The 18,623-nt window shown below is 29.4% G+C and overlaps 1 protein-coding gene across 3 annotated transcripts in view; it reads right to left on the reverse strand.

Annotated features, from left to right (window-relative positions):
* Positions 1-18,623, reverse strand: part of LOC107439801 (adiponectin receptor protein) — a 73,627-nt gene that overhangs the window by 13,695 nt on the left and 41,309 nt on the right. For all 3 annotated transcript variants that reach the window (XM_016052506.4, XM_043054720.3, XM_016052508.5), the window contains one exon: positions 10,394-10,581. In XM_016052506.4, the coding sequence (XP_015907992.1) occupies positions 10,394-10,581 (188 nt within the window). The remainder of the gene's footprint in view (positions 1-10,393; positions 10,582-18,623) is intronic.

Here is an 18,623-nt window from a genome sequence, read left to right on the forward strand (position 1 = left end):
AGTGACGATGCCCCTTAAAGAGGATCCCTCGTGCTTGGTAAATCTAGGGAAATTGCTCTCAAGAGATTAAATTCTTTAAATATGCGGCTGTCTAAGGACCATGAATATTTGAAACTTTACAACGAATTTTTAGCAGAATATCTTAAGCTTGGACATATGAAAGAAGTGAATGAGGAAAGAGAGCCTGATGTAGCTTATTACGCTACACACCACGGTATTCTGAGACTTGAGAAAACAAATACAAAACTCAGAGTTGTGTTTAACTGTTCTAATGTTACAAATAACGGTACTTCACTAAACTCTATACAGTACAATGGAGGATTGTTACAAGAGGACCTTTATGCTATGATGATTGGATTCCGAAAATATGTGTTTGCTTTGCGTTTACCGTGGATGTAAAAATGATGTACAGAATGATTCTCATACATCAAGATCAACAAAAGCTGCTTCGAATATTGTGGAATAATGAGCCAAATAAGCCTCCAAAGACTTACAAACTGGTTACAGTGACGTATGGTACTGCGAGTGCACCTTTTCTTGCTACATGAACATTGAGACAATTATTGATTGATGAAAAAAATCGTTATCCGATCGCATCACCTGTACTTCGTAACAATATGTATATGGACGATGTAGTAAATGGAGCAGAAACCTTAGAAGAGGCAAAAGAGTTGAAATGGCAACCTATTTCGATTATGGAAGAGGCTGGAATGGAACTCCACAAGTGGTGCAGCAATCGTAGTGAACTGTCATCTAGTGTTGGTGAAAATTATAACTTTTCAAATTCCAGTGAGATCAAAACGTTGGGAGTGATTTGGATTCCAATGGAAGACTGTTTTGCCTTCAGAGTTCAAGTGAAATTAGACATTTCTTATACTAAGAGAAGTGTTTTGTCCACCATTGCCCGTTTATTTGACCCATTGGGACTAATTGGACCAGTGGTTGCTAAAGCCAAAATCTTCATGCAAAGACTGTTGAGATTGAATATAGACTGATCAGATCCTCTACCAACAGCAGAATTTGAGGAATGGCATCAGTTTTTGTGTAAACTGGAAAATGTGAACTATATTAAGATTGAGAGACTAATAGTTATTGCGAAATCAATTAGGATTGAGATCCATGGTTTTTCTGATGCTTCAGAACGTTGTTATGGAGCTGCAAATTTATCTTAAATCTACGAATTTATCTGGCGAAACAATGATAAGGCTAATTACAAGCAAGTCCAGGGTTGCACCAATCAAAAGCCTTACAATACCTAAACTTGAACTTTCCGTGGCAGTGCTTTTATCCAAGTTAGTAAAGAGAGTTCTTACAGCTATCAAAATAGAGTCTACAATCTATTTACGGTCAGATTCTGTGATTGTGTTGGCATGGATACAAAAGACTCAATTGACTTAAAGACTTTTGTTCAGAACCGAGTGGCTACAATCCAGGAATACACATAGATTCAACAGTGGGGTCATCTGATTTCAGACCAAAATCCTGCAGATATCCTGTCAAGAGGTATGGAACCGGATAAACTCATGACTTATGGTTCAAGGGTCCTAAATTTCTAGCAGACAGTGTTTATCCTAACAGATCAATAACAGTGACTAATTCTTGTGAGGAATTTAATTCCGAACTTAGTTGAATTTAAACACTAATAATTTTGTTAGTGACCTAATTAATTTGAGTAATAATTACATAACTGTTATTAGTAGAGCCCGGATTTTGATGACCTAAAAAACCTCAACTAATGCCCTTAAAAATGCAAAAATTGCGCAAAAAATGCCTTAAAGTAAAAATATTGAATCAAAAAAATATTTTGGTCTTTAAAATTATTAGGAGTCATTTAAAACATATAAAGCAATGCAATACTTGTTCTATGTTCATTAAAGTTTGAAAAATATGTTCTATATCCTAAAATAACAAAAAAAGGAAAATATATTGACACCAAAATATTTTTATTTTGTATAGAAACTTTAATGGATATAACAACTTCCATCTCATAATATTACTAAATATCAGAATTACATTGGATTATTAAATGTCTTTTGATAATTTGAAATGTAAGCGAGCGTCTCTTGTCTGAAAGTAAATTTTCATTCCTGCAGAAGCTTCTTTCAACGTCTACTGATGTTATAGGTGCGTACTTGAAAAATACGGTCTCACTTACTTACAATTCTTCTTCAATTAGAAAAGATTTTGCTTCACCTGTTAATATTCTATAGATTTTCTTCATTGTTTGGAAGCCAGTGTAATAATGAAAATTGATAAAAAATAGTAAAAATTGGAAAAAATTAACAAAAAACTTTAAAAAATGCATTAAAATGCAAAATATGCCCCAAAATTTAAAGAAAAATGCCCTATAAATCTAAAAAAAATGCTCTAAAAGACAAAAAATGTCCAAAAATGCATAAAAATGCAAATGTCATCAAAATCCGGGCCTTAGTTATTAGTATTCTTAGTTATATTTCTAGATTCATCAACAACCTAAGGATTTCCGGACCTTTAAGTGTATCGGAGATAAATGAAGTTGAAACTGCTTTAGCGAAGATGGTCCAACATGAGGAGTTTGCAGAAGACATATAATTGCTGAAAAAAAGTTGAAGTGTGGAGGTAAAAAGTTAAAAGCTTAAAAAACCCCTTTCTTGACTCTGATGGAGTAGGACGAAGACTTTCATCCTCGGATTTAACATTTGGTAAGAAATTTCAAATTATTCTTCCTAAAAACCATAAACTCATATTATTGTATACTATTATCATCTAAAATATTCTCATTTGAATGCTACATCATAATTGTGTCATGTAAGGTTAAAATTTTGGCCAATTAATGGTCGTTCATCGTGTCGAAAAATTGTTAATGAGTGTATAACATGCTTTAAGGTAAAGCCTATCATATCAAAGCAGTTAATAGGTAATTTACCGAAAGAAAGAACTAGAGCTGAATATCCGTTTAATTGGAGTGGAGTGGATCTTTGTGGTCCGTTTATGGTAAAGGCAAATAATTTAAGAAAAAGTATCCTTCTTAAAATTTATGTGTGCATATTTGTTTGTTTTGTTTCTAAAGTCGTGCATATTGAATTAGTATCAGATTTGACATCTAATGCCTTTATTGCCATTTTAAAGAGATTTATTTCATGTAAAGGGAAACCTGCTAGACTGTATTCAGATACAGGGTGGCCACTCAAATCAGATTTCAAATTTCCCTGATTTTTCCAGATAAAAATCTTAAAATTTCCAGGTTTTTCTTTCTTTTTTCTTATAAAATGTAAGATGAATGTGTACAAGAAAAGTGTCTATATAATAAAATATTTCATTCAAAATGTTATTTTTTTAACATATGATCTTGAATAAAAAATTTATTTTGACAATTTGGCAAGATTTTTTATTTATTTTTTAATGTTTTGGTACAAAATTTTGAATCAAAATCATATATTGACCAACAGAAGAGTAAAATTAATTATTAATATATAGTTAGTTCTTAAAAAAAACTTTTTTTTAAAATTAAAATTTGTTATCGAAGGCTAAAATGAAATAGAAAAAATTAGCATTAATGCAACAATTGTAAAAATTTGTTGACAAACATTGCTGTTAGCGATTGTAAAAAAATGTGTGATTGGTTGGTTTGCTGAGAAAAAATAATTCACAGATTTATTTGAATGGGAGTAGAAAAGGTTTCAGAAAAAGAGTGCAATATAAAATCTATTATTATTAAATTATAATCAACTAATTTTTAGAGAAATTTATAAAGTTAAAAATACAAAAACATTTTGTCAAAATAGAAAAAAATTACCACCATAGCATTGGAACAAACTTGAGTCATAAATGGATTCAGCCCAAAGACAGAATTTAAAAACAGAAGCTAATATCCTAATCCCTTCTTCCATCTCCACCAGAATCTTCCCTAAATTGCACAGTCCCATAGCGATCAAAGGTTTCTACATTCATTTAGCAACCGTGGGAGAATTTTAAGCGGCATTCTAGTTTAACAGAGCTGTAATGGAGCAAATTTCGATGCAAGCAAAGTATCACTAAGTTGATAACATTTCAACTGTTTGGCGATACATTTCAGTCTCAAAAAAGTTGGTATAATGGATGAAATAATTTAAATTAAGAAAATTAGTAAATAATTTAAACTTGTGAAATTAAAAAAATTAACAAAGAAAAAATTTCCAGCTTTTTTTTAAAATTCCCTGATTTTTCCAGGTTTTATACAAATTTCCCCGATTTTTCCAGTGTAAAAAAAATTCCCTGATAATTCCTGGTGGCTGGCCACCCTGCAGATAATGCGAAAAATTTTGTAGGTGCTAATAGAGAAATCAAAAATCTTTATGATTTAGTTAAAAAATCTGATAAAAATTTGGCAAATTTTTTGTGCGAAGAAACAATAGAGTGGAAATTTATTCCTCCCCGATCACTGAATTTCGGAGGTTTGTGGGAAGCCTCAATAAAATCCTTTTAGTACCATTTTAAACAAGTGGTCAGAGAAGCGACTTTAACTTTTGAAGAATTTCTTACAGTAATAACTCAAATAGAAGGAATTCTTAATTCACGTCCACTCTGTCCATTATCTGCTAATACAGACGATTTTGAGGTTTTAACACCTGCCCATTTTTTAATTCATAGACCATTAAATTCCATAATTGAACCAGATTTTACAAATCTAAAAGAAAATAATCTTAAAAAATGGCAGAGATTAACTAAGATAGTGTAGCTAGTGTGGAAAAAATGGCATAAAAGTTATTTAAATGAATTGCAACAGTGTTATAATGGGCAATTTGAGAAAGATAATGCAAAAATTGGTGATTTAGTATTGTTAGTGGAGGATAATTTTCCTACTCACAAATGGCTTATGGGTAGAATTATTAATGTTTATAAAGGAAATGATAAAAAAATAAGTAGTGCAAGTTAAAACACAATATGGCATTTTAAAAAGAGTCATCTCTAAAATTTGTGTTTTGCCAATCACGGATTTATGTAGGATTATTTAAATACTTTAAGGATTATTTATATAATTTATGTAGTGAATTTCTTAAAGAGTATAAACTAAAAATGTTAACTAAGTGTGTAAAAAAAATCTATATTTGTTGTTAATCATTGTATATTAATTATATGTAATTTGAATTGATATTGAACTGTTGTGAAAATATAATTTGTGTGACAATTATTGAATTAACATTTCAATGGGTGGCTGTATGTTAAGGCGCCATCTATACGAGCTGTAGAAATGTGTTCCTTGAAGAGCTCTGAGAGATCGTTATGTGCGTGTCGGTGAACACCATGAGAAGTTATAATAAATTAGTGTTTTATTTATACAGTCCATTGCTGTGTTTTTTTGTGTGAAGTGATTTCAAGCCCAGTGGGCCCAAACACAATGGAATCATTTAACATTGTTCAAACCATAGCTAATATATTTACAACATTACATTAGGAATTGAAATTCATGCTACTAGAATTTTTCTAAATGAGCTTCCATTATGAAACTACATATTAAGTTTAACATCGTACATTTGTACTGAAAAGGTAGATGCTTGCAAATTGTGCATGTTGCCAAATGATTTAAACAAAATAAAATTAAACAACAATAACTACCAAAAAAAATTCTATTCAGGTAAATTACTATAACCATTAATAAAAGAAATATTTTAACAGTAAGGGATCTTTTAAATAACATTTACATTATAAATAAGGATTTTACAATTGTTTTACTTTCGCAAAAATCCATTTTTATTAAATTAAAAAATGTCTTAAATAGTAAAGAAAACAATATTGAATACTATCTGAAAAGTATTTTGACAGCAACCAATCTTCTCTTTTGTTATACACAACATGTAAAAATGAAAGAAATATATGGACGAACATTGAAAAGATGTATAACACTAAGGTTTAAAACCACACGAATTAAAAATCTGTCCAAAAACAAACCATAACTTGTTTTAAAAAATGTAAGAGATCTATCATCAGCCAGTTTGGAAAAGACAAGAATATTTAGTCTCATAAAAAAGTAGTTTGGCTTCATATATTGCTTCTAAGAAGAAATCTGGAGTTACCACCTTGAACTTGGAAGATGGGAGTTACCACCTTGCCGTGGTGGATGAGCTTGCGTGAGTTTAGGGCCCATTGAGCTATGTCGACGTAAGCTTAGCTACTGGAAGGGCCTTTCAAGCAAAGCCAGAAAAGAAATTAATAAGGAAACAGAAGAAGAGTACCTCCTTGGTCCGCCAGGTTAGGGGTTAGGTGTGTGGTTGACAGACCTACCTTGTAAAACTATCTTGTTCAGAAATCCCAAAGAGTTAAAATTGGACGAAGCCAACCCAAACGACATGGCAAGAAATGGGACATTATTTACTGGTACATAGAATATCTAAATCTTTTATAACAGTGAGAAATCTGATGTTTTTGACAAATATGACATTGATATCCTGGCATTGCAAGAAATATACTGGACAGGTCAGGACATCTTTGAGAAGAAACACGTTTATTATATAGCTGTCAAGAGAAAAACATCACTTAGCTACAGGATTCATAGGAGACACTATATCAGTATAATTTGTGAGCGTGCACCCACTAAAGGAAAAAAAACTGGTAAGGAAAGTTTTTAAGATTTTTCAGAAAATACATATGAGAATTGCCTACAAATTAAACACTAATCTTTTGATTGAGGATTTCAATGCAAAAATTGGAAATGACAATGTGCTAAAGCTTAATATTGGAGAACAAAGCTTACATCAAGTCATTAATGAGAATAAGGAATTTTTGACCAACTTAGCTGCTGCAAATGAATTACTGATTGATGGCATAATATTCCATGAATAAGAATATTTATAAAGCCCAAGTGAAGGTTACCCGATGGGAAGACATACAACTAAATCAACCATATTCTTATAGATCTTAGACACCAAATTAACCTACTGGGTACAAAATGCTATAGAAGAGAAAAATGGATTCAGATCACTTTGCTTTTGTCAAAAATTAGATGTATATTGTTTCTGAACTCCAAAACCCAGACATTTTGAACCTTTATAAGAGTTAAATAGAGGTAACAAGCAGATCCTATGGAACAGGAGTACCGTAATTTATGGAAGAAATGCCGCGGCGTTTACGAGTTTAAAAGCTTCAAAATTTTAAGTGCAGCGTTTACGATATTTTAAAAATAAATTTTACATTTTTCAAAGAGAAAATAAAAATTTTAATCAAAATAGTTGCGAATTATGGCAAAAGATGGCACCATTATTGCTAACCCACCACCCCTTAAAGAAAGTGGGTTGATCTCGCTCTAATTCCGGTCAAACCGCATGGTTGATAGCTCTTTCCCATTTTTTCTCACTTTGTTACAAGGTGCTTTTTTTTTTAAATAAATTTTTATTGATAAGAGAGAGAAAAAAAAACAGTCATATTTTCTCTTTTTTGGAATATTTTTTTCCCCTTGAAGTAAGTAACTATATTTTATCTTTTAAAAACAAAAACATGAAATAATAATAAATCTGTGTCAAACAAAACATCTATTCCTAAAGCAGTTGAAATTGAAAAGTAAAAACATCTGCATTTCCAATGAACAAAATAAAGAAATGCAAGTTGGGAGAAACTGATCAATCAATCTTGACAGCTGTGCAAGTGTACTGGTTTGTCCCCACATTTCCCTCTCCTGTTTGACCATAAATTAGCCACACCCTTTTGACATTGAAACTTCTTTTTCACTTGGTGTACAAAATGAATTCTATCCCGCTTGCTGCTTTTTTTTAAAATTTGATTTATTTATCTTTTTATTAGTTATTAACTGTTACTTTTTTTTGTTACTTGTTAACTTGTTTTTTTCTTATTTGTTTGCTTCTTTTTTGTAGTTATTCATTGTTAGTTTCTTAGCATTAATTGTTACTTTTTTTGTAGTTCCTTGCTAGATTTATTATTTTTTTTTCTTGGAGAGGTGAACGTCTCCTGCTAAAACAAAATGTTATGTAAAAGAAAAAATGAGAATGATCTTGCGCCGAAGAAGAAACGATTATTTCTTTTTCGGAGAATTCTGATTACTTCATCTTGAATTATTTCTTGATTATATCATATAGATTATTATTTTAAATAATGAAATTTATTATTTTAATTAATGAAATTTCTAAAGATGGGACAGTTTTAAATTCACCCCATCATAATCTACAATTGAAACTTAGCTAAATTTATTGGTTTTTCTGAAATTAACAGCGTAATTGAATTATCGTAATATATGGGCGCCACATTGGAATATCCGGAAGAGATCCGAAATTCGGCAAATTCCGAAACGCGGGATTTTGTCGGTCCCGTGAGTGCCGGATTTTGGATCCTATACTGTATTCACTTTTGCCACTATATCGTTATTATGGGTGCAGCGTTTATAACATGTGCGGCATTTACCATGATTTTTTTCTTTTAAGTCTCTTTATCGCGGGTGCAGCCTTTACAATAGGTGCGGTGTTTCTTCCATAAATTATGGTACAAAAATGACTAGGAAATACTTAAGAATATAATAAGCGACACTGTAAATGAAACCTTACCAGAGGAAAATAAGAACAAGAAAATGGATTGGTTCGATCTAGAGTACATTTTGGCAACAACCAAGAAAAATAATGCCTACAAATTAGTGATCCAGAAGCATATAAAGATCTGAGAAAGCAGAAAAAGCAATTACACAAAGATACTTTTCCTAGAAGAGCAGTATAAAAAATTGAAACTCAGGTCTCAAAAAGAATCTAGAACAATAAAGTTATAAAAAAATTTAATCCAAATTTACTTGTTTGAAAAAATATGATGGTAAGATCTTATATATACAGTCAAGCCCTACTATAGTGAACCTTCAAGGGACCGAAATTTCGGTTCTCTATAACCGGGAGTTCACTATATCTGTTACACAGGCAACTTAACTAATGGTTCCTAAACTCCCTTTTATTACACATTATTCAAATAAATGACAAAAATATTATGTAGTAGCAAAAAATGTGTTATTTTTCATTACTATTCGTCCTGCGTAAAAAAAAAAAAATTAGTAATATTTAGCAGATGAGCAATCCTCAACATCAGAAAGGGAAACACTTCCCGACTCTGATAATTTTTCCTGAATTTCTGTCATTCCGCTTTTTAAACCTGTTTAACCTGCCATTCGAGCACATAAAAGAAGTCTCATAAAATCGCTTAGGAAATTCATCAACATTTGTCCAGATACAGGAAGATTGAGTCTTCTTCGATTAGTGAACCACTTCAGTAATGCTTCTTCAGCATCCTTGTGATCTGCTTTTCTCAACTTTTTTCTGCCATCTAAATTTTTTTTATGCGTAGAAATTATTAATCGCCTATTTTTCCATATGTTACAAACTGCAGATTTGGATAGTTTATATTCCTTGCAAATATTAGCTTGATTGCGTCCATTTTAAATTTTTCTGATTATGCAAATTTTATCATCAATGGAGAATGTTTTACGTTTATTGCTCGCCATAGTTAAATTTGAGAGACTTGGTTGCAGGATTTTTTTAACTGAACTGAGAGCAAAAAGGAGGTGAAATGAGGGCCTTATCAACACTAACCAATAATGAATTTTCTTTTGACAGAAAATACATATTGAGCCCACTGACACCTTACAGGTGCCTGGATTAGAAACATCTGCTTGGTTTGTTTAAGGATGGGAAAGTGAGATAAAAGAAGCAAACAAGAAAAAATGCTTATCGCTACATTCCCCTCTATAGATTATTTTAAAAATCGGTATATGTATTTATTTTGAAGTACAAATTTCAAAATTGTTAAAAAATAAAAAAAATCAGTTGAAGACAAAAAAAGGTTCATTATATCTAACTTCCTCACTTTTTTGGTTTACTATATCCACAAAAAATAACATATGTGTATAGCAAGGCACGAGACCGAACATTTTGTTCACTATATCCGGGAGTTCACTATAAACATTGTTCACTATAGTGGGGTTTGACTGTATATATGTGATGAGCACAAGAACTTAGATCGATGTCGAATAAAAAATATGCTGAATATTGGTTACTGCATATTGGACAAGTGTTTAGTAATGAAATGGAATAACACTTGATTTGTGACTATTATACATTTGTGTAACATTAATTTATAATTGACAGTAAAGTCAAGGAACACTAGTCCCATTAAGCTCCAATCGAATTTTTTTTTCGATTAGTGCAAAACATTTTAAGCAACCTTAACTGTGTAAAAAAATGCTGTCAAAATACTTTTCAGCACTATTCTATATTTTCCTGTAGGCTTAAAATACAAATGAAACTCAAAAGATTACATAAAAAAAATATACTTGAGTTACATTTTGAAATTAAAGGGGATGTCTTTTGACCCCTTTGTATTGTTTTGAATTTCTCTGTTAATATGCTGAAATACTATAAAGAGGGAAAAAAGTGCCAAATTAAAATTTACTAACCAGCTCTCAACCAACGGAATTGTGGTTCGCTAAATTTATCCCACATTGAAACAATAATGGAAGCCGCACCAAGTACACTAACAAGAACAAAATAAAAAACTTTGGGCTGATAATCACAGTAGAAACCATAGTAAAGCCACGGAACAAATGATCCTATAATTAAAACAGCTATTCCACAGTAGTCAAGCCTAGAGAAAATTAAACACTTTATAAGAATGATATATTTTAACAAATGTATTTAAATGCAATATCAGATTTGCCAACATCTGTTCTTCTCTTTGTACAGTTACATTATTTAATAATTAGTGATGGTGAAAAATATATGTCAGAACACCAACTGTACTTCAAAGATGAGATCATTAATATGAAGTAATAATTCATTCTAAAACAGTAATAAATGATAGTAAGTATATGTCAAAGGCTGAGTGAATATTTTATTCAGTTAGCTTCCACTTTGATGTAAAGAATATATATTTGTTACAATTTTTATAGACTTAAAAAACAAATAATGAAGTAAAGTGGGTGATGAATTATGATGGATGATGAAGTATGAATGTTGAATTACATCACTTAGATCAAGGCTTCTTAAAGTTTTTATCCCTTCCGTGATACCTCTTGCAGGCTTTTCTTGAATTTAATTAACCCTTTAACTACTCTCAACCAGAGTTAAATAAACATTTGTCATAAAGACTACCATTTAATGCCAGTTTAGGTAATTCAAGTCACTACTGTTACATCTTCAGAGGTTGCAAAATATTAAAATCTAACCTATATATATATACTTAAAATTTTTTTTTAAAAGTGTTTCTCTTCTTAATATACACTACATTGTTTAATAGAAATAAATAATATACAAAAAATAAGCACATTTTTAAATTGTAGTCTATGAGATAAATGATTAGTACAGAATACAGGGTTCGCCAAGTGGGTCCACTTTGAAAAAACCTGCCCGGGTTTTATTGGGCGGGCCCACTTTGAAAAAACCCACTTGAAACGATAAGTGGGTTTCTTCAAAAAATTTTTTATTAAAACTTATTGTTGCACATTTAATTTTATATAATTTATTGTGCAGCATAAGTCTGTCAAATAGAGTTGCAGGATTTATATGATTAAGTTTTTAATATTTGTAAAGTAAAAGAAACTCGAATCTATAATTTTAAAGTACTATTGAAAACTTTAGGTGGGTTTTTTCAAAAAAAAAATATTTTAATGAAATTAAATCAAATAGAAATTTAAATAATATAGTCTGAAAAGATCAATTTTTCAAAAGATCAATATAAAAGCAGGCTTCATATATTAATAAACCGGTTATAATTATTAATTCATATGTTTAAAAAAATTAAAAAGAATCTTTTTTTACTAAGTGATACATTAACAAATTTAAACAGTTTTATTTTCTGGCTTTAAAAAAATAAGCTTAAACTTTTTAAAATTATTTATCTAAAAATAAAATCATTTTCCTAGGGTTAATTATTTGAAAAAAATGGAGAAGTGACTGATACTCTATAATTATACTTAATTTTAATTTCACTTTCTATTAATCTTATTATAAAAACATGGAAGACCATTAAACATTTATTTCAGTTTTTTATTAAAGTCAAAAATCAGGTGAAATTTCAGTTTATACTGATAATAAATATTTACTGGTAATTTTATAATGGGTTATATATATATATGTTTAATAAATATAGTAAATAAATGTGTGTGAAAACAAAAAGATTAATAAACTTGTTCTTTTTATATTACTGCATTTATATTTTATAATGCGTGGGTTAAAAATTGTGAAATGTTATGTACCTAACACTAAAGAAGATTGAAATATATATTAGTGATAATGCGTTATTTAAATTTAAAATACATGTAACAAAATTAAAACAATTTTTTGGATTTATTTCTATTTTTAAGCTTGCTTATACAACACTGTACAATACTGTGTAAATAAAAATATTTACACAGTAAAACTTAAAGCTTATGAGCACTAAATGAAAAAAACCAATTTTCCCCAGGTTTTTTCAATAAAACCCAGACGGGTTGGGTTTTTTCTAAAATACCCGGGTTTTTTTCAAACCCTGACAGAATAACACTCATTTAATTATAGTGGACATGAAGAACTTTGTTACAAAATTAAATTTGAATACAGAAAAACATAAAGACACACTTTGAAAAGAAATTTCAACAACTCAGTTGGTTGAATCTTTTCTTTGTAAACAGATTTCACCTGAAAAATTTGTGCGGAGAAAGTTAGAATGTTTCATTGAAAATAGATTTTGAAACTTAAAAAATTCTATTATCAAACTAAAATGCCAAAAAAAAGAGGAAACATGATATCAAAAAAGACCTTATCTTGCCCAGTGAGTCATAGAATCCACAAGTTTATAGAGGTTATATGACGAAAATTAAGGCTTGCAGACTCTACAATTTAAAGTTCCAACTCCAAACCTACATTTTTCAGGCCATTTAAATAAACCTAATATCGCACTGCCTAGTAATACTTTTTTACATCATGCTAATACTCAGCGACATATTTGCATGCTGCTATCCCTTGACTTTAGCCCTTTCAGTGAATTTAACAGTACAAAAAAAAAATTTCTTATGACCCCATAATTTAAGTCATAAATTTTTTTGAATTAGTTACGTTTAATAATGCCATAAGTAATTTGAGGACCAACAATTTAAGAAGCTCTGAATCAGATAAATACTAATAATTTTTTCTCTACAGTTCTTTCAATAAAAACTCAGGGTAAGAAAAAGCTTTATTCTCAAAACATAGCTTCAAACATACAACGTGAAGAATGTTAAAAAATTATGAAGGTCATTAACAGATTAAACATAATAACATATTTCCAAAGAACCTTTAACTAAACAAGATCAGTTGACAAGTCAGCAAATGGTAAATTAACTTAAAAGTGAATGGTGGATGATGATCAAATGATGGAAAATGAAATTGAATATATATATATAAAACAATGAGCTGGTTTTTGAATACCAAGTTAAAATAGATAGTAGAATCCAGTTTGAAACAATTGGCAGAATTAATTTATAATTAAAAAGAGTTTAACAAAACAAGTTTTGAGAAATGAAAGTCAAACTTAAAATTTTTATACATAAAACTCTTTGAAGTCCTGTTGTTTATAAAATTACTACACCAACAAACAAGAAAACTGAACACTCTGGCTGAATTGTCAGAACGAGGTTTAACTTTAAACCTGGTCTAAACCGCGAAGTTAAACCAAGCTGCATTGCAGAAACGAAGTTTAAGGAAAAACGCGGTTCTGAAGATCTAGTTCAGCCTTGTCTAAGTTAAACCTAGTATGAGGTAGGTTTAAACCAGGCAGACGAGTTTTAAACCTCAATCGTCTTCTTACAATTGGAGAACGTCAATCTCGCTTTCCTAGATGTTTAGTTCTGTATTGTTTTATCAGTTTCAAAACATAAATACGCACGTGTTATTGAGAAACCATAATATAATTTAGTGTTAATATCGTATATTTTTTCTGTATCTTTTAAAGTGTTTATAAAATCTTATGAAAGAATGCCTCTTTTATTTTCTGAATTAACAGTATACTATTCAGTAATTCTTGTTTTCTTGAAAATAAACATTGAGATAATTTAATATCTCACTTGCTGAATGGGGCTTTCTTTTTGAGTGATTTTGTATATTATATTCAACCACACAGAAGATAGACCTTTTCGGAATAAAACGTGAGGGATACGAAATTACAAATTTAAGGATTAAAAAGAGTGAGATTACTTTTTTTTAAATTAAAAATCATGAATGTTTGAATAGACTAATTACTGATCTTAAAATAGTGCTATTGTCAATAAAAAGTATTGGATTCTTTACAATTTGACAATAATTATTACTATTTACTTCATTTGATAGTTTCAAACATTGATTAGACTTTTTTAAAGAGGGGAGTTTCATTTATTTATAAAATTTCTTATCTCTTAACATATGTTTTTTAGTAGCAGTCAACAGATTTTCAAAGCACATACATTAATTTATCTTTTTTGATTTGTTTGCTACATTTTCTAAAGTATTAAAAAAAAACATCACCTAGTAAAATGTTCTAAATCAGAGAATAACAACTTCATGCCATGAATAAAAGTTACAGTGCATGTTATAATTCTCCTTTTTATAAATCTCAACTACATAAATAAAATGCTAGTAGCTGGAAGTTGAAAGAAATTGTGTTTTTAAAACTTAATTTAGAAGAAAAAAAATTCACAGCCACTTTTCATTTTATTTTGTTACTATTGATGAAGTTTTAGTGTGAATTGGTGAAAACATTTTTTACTTCAACTAAATTATAAGAAAAATAAAAGCGAAAATTAATTTGTTAAAGATCTCTGTTTTTGTAACACTAAGTGCAGAGATATTTACTTGAATAGACTAACTTAGTTGAACTTTCTTAAATTTTTATTTGCATGTCTCTAGCACAGCTCAAATAGACTAGATGAAAAAGAATTTTTCATTACTGTAAAATGAGATAGGCCATACCAAAATTTTTCTTTGAACTGCTTTATGAGCTATGTAAAATCACATTTAAATTTTTTATATTTAATTGACTGAAAGTCATTTAAGATGCTGAAAACTGGTTCGTCTTGGCACTATTAACTAAGTTCGACAAATAGGTTGCATTTAAATATTTTTTTTCTGTGCATATTGTCAATAACCAGGAGATAAACTTTTAATGCTATGGAAATTAGTGATTTTTGCCCTGTAAGAGTGGCAGAAAGCAGTTGTCTCTTAAGGGAAAATAGACTATTAAATGAGCTAACACAATTCAGGGATATTTCCGTAACATCATCTATCGGGCCAACTAAAATGAGTGATGTGCCAAATAGATTGTAAAATTGCTATTTTTCTAGACTTTTGCAACTGAGCAAGTGAACACCACAACATGATTCTTTGAAGAGAGCTTGTTTTCACTAAGTATAATTTTATTGAATCCTTAATAAATGAAGACATACTCATGTTTTTATTATTCTACATTTTTGATATATTTAAAGAAAAAATATGAGAAACAAACTTTGCGTATGTAGTCAATGATAAAAGACAACAAATATGTGACATTGGTAGGCCATTCATTCCATGGAATTAAAAATTAAACACCATAATATTATCATTCATGTTGGTTTATGTTACAGTAAAAATATGATTTGTTAAAAAAAATTTTATAGATCAAATAATGCTTATGTTTTATTGTTTAATAATTAAAAACTATAATGCAATTTAAAAAGTAAAAAAAGTTAAAAAAAATCTGTGTTATCTAAATAGTATGTATATAATATATAACATCTTATATGTTATAAAAAATTACAGATATCAGCATGGTGATAAATTTAGCACTAAATCAAGTTAGTAAGCCCGAAAGAAAGTTTAAGAAGTTATTAAGCATGTGAGTAATAAAAAGTGCTGTTTGAAAGAAAAAAAAACTTTTGAAGTTCATAAAAGCTTACTTCATTTTTAAATACATACAAATGATTTTCCTCTCTTATTAATAGTTTTCAATTATGCTTTTAAGTAAATTTTCTAGAATGTGCATGCCCTTGAATTGCAAGAATAAAATCTAATACAGTAGAATTTTTCCTTAATACAAATTTAAATTCTGAAGTTCATTTTTTCATCTCTATTAGTCCTGCAGTGGACTGATCGTTAAGACACTGTTACCTGTAGAACTCTGAAGTCAAGCACCACTGGCTGCAGTCAATAAGTGGGTGAGTAACCACTTTGATCAGCCTGCGTAGGGACTAAGGGTGTGCTGTACCGGTTCTCCTAAAACTGTTTTACCATGAAGTGCTAGACTTCGCATGCAGGACGTCGGGTTACCAAATCAGGGGAGCCATTCCTTCTGCAGATGATCAAAATTGTGATGGCATGTCTTCGAATCACCAAAGTAAATAAAGCAACCTGACACAATACCTTTCACTGATTGGTGCCAAAGTTATGGCAAACAGTACTAATCTAACTAGTAGTCAATAACAATTGTTTGTGTCAACAACAATTGCCAAAAGAAACAAAATTACCTTAAAAAAATATGCAGTTGTTTACCCGGGAGAGATTACGAGTTAGCCCTTAAATTTCATACTCTGTCATGATGGGTTTTTTTTTCTTTCTCGTAAGCTGTTGCCTGGTTGAGGGCTGAAATTTGATAAAGGTACACAGGTAGCAATCTATAAATCTTTTATGCTATATCATGTACTGTGCTCTTTTATCAAAAACTATGTGAGCAAAAATTTATATATAGGTAATACTTCTATATCGGAATATGTTTGTGTCAACAACAATTGTCAAAAGAAACAAAATTATCTTTAAAAAATATACAGTTGTTTACCCGGGAGAAATTACAAGTTAGCCCTTGAATTTCATACTCTTTCATGATGTTTTTTTCTTTCTTTCTTGTAAGCTACTGCCTGGTTGTGGGCAAAAATTTGATTTAGGTACACGGAGCAATCTATAAATCTTTTCTGCTAATGGACAAACATATTCTTTTTTAAATATTGAAAAACCTGAGGTCTATAAGGAACAATGGTTGCTTGAGTGACTTACAAAACATCATTGTAAAATAGTTTATCTACTTAATACTAAGTCTCATAATCAAGTATTAATGTTGCTTACACAAATAGAAATAATATATATATATATAATTAAATACATATATTCAAAATATATATATTCTTGTTATATAGAAATTATGCAGATTCCTTAATGTTGTGCATTGAAAGGAAACGCACATAAGAAAATTTATAAAAATATGTGATCAACAAATATACTAAAATGAGGTTCTAAGATTGTGTGTCTCGTGCTGTGTGTGAGTCCTATAAAAATTTTACTTTGTATATTTATTGGAAAAACTTAATTATTAGTAAATTTTCTTTAAGAAATTTTATTTTAAAACCAATTTTATAAACAAGTTAATTTTATGTCTAGAATACCAATGTTGATTATATCTATATTACTTACCTTCACTTAATTGGTAACTGTTAAGTTACAACAAAAATCATAGCAAAATCAATCATAATAATAAAATGTTCCATGCATGATAGAAAAATTATTTTTCACTCATTTTCATTTATATAGAATGAAAAAAAAATCAGATTATTTTATTAAATGTATTTTTGTATAACACATATAGAGAAATAAAGTAATAAAAACAAGTATACATGTTATTATACATAAATTTTATTTATAAAGCACTTTTTAATTCAGATTTTCATTTGCCATGTAAAGTTTTTATTTAAAAATCCATTATTTCTTAGAATTTTCTTTCTAAAATAAGTCAGATAAGTATTATTTTATTTGCAATAGAATATAGACCAATGTTCATTGTTCAATATTTAAAATATAATGTTCCGCATGAGAACTTTTCATATACAAACACACAACAACATTTAACAAAACCGAATTCTATCTTATAAAAAACATTTCTTTTTTGATTAACTATGCTATGATTCTAACATAACTAACTTTATTTTCATTATGATCGTATCTACAAAATGTAAACAAAACATCCCAAGACTTTTCCAAATAGTGACAGATACGATTCCTTCAACCTGATTGGGTGAATTTATCAACTAGGCAAAATTGTAGTGCAAATACATCCGATAAGCTTGGTCTTGCTCCAGTCTCGTTAAACCTCGGCAAAACCACGTTCGAGCAACGAAGACTAGTTTTTCGTTTAGACCGGGTTTACGTAAACCACGGAACTGGGGTTTAAACTACCGAATTTAGACTGCGTTCTGACAATTCAGCCTTTAGTTTGTCAAACAATTTTTAAATAGGATTATCAATTTTAATATTACTCTTAAAACAGTTTAAAACTATTTCAGGTGCTTAAAATAAAATACATCTTCTGATTAATGATAATTAGTTTTTTAATGATAAGTTATATACAGTGGTTTATAATATTTATAAATTAAATTGTGCTATTTTGATTTCACAACACCCAAAGAAGCAAATAAACTGCAATTACAAAAAGTGTAAACATCAACAAAATGTCTAAAGGTAATGTAAATTCAAAAATATTGGTTCTGAATAAGCAAAATTCACATAATGAAATATAACATTTCAAAATGATTCAATGATGGTTTCTGTATAAAAGTAAATAAATGTGAACTAGAGGCTTCAATCTCAATTTTATTTGTGAACCACAATTTTATTTGTGAATATCAGTTTATTTGTTTAATTGTGAGACAATTTAAATTCTAATTTTATAATTAATAATAT

Source organism: Parasteatoda tepidariorum, chromosome 12 (assembly GCF_982258835.1).
Source record: "Parasteatoda tepidariorum strain Cologne lab strain chromosome 12, Ptep-v5.0, whole genome shotgun sequence".
Lineage (NCBI taxonomy): Eukaryota > Metazoa > Arthropoda > Arachnida > Araneae > Theridiidae > Parasteatoda > Parasteatoda tepidariorum.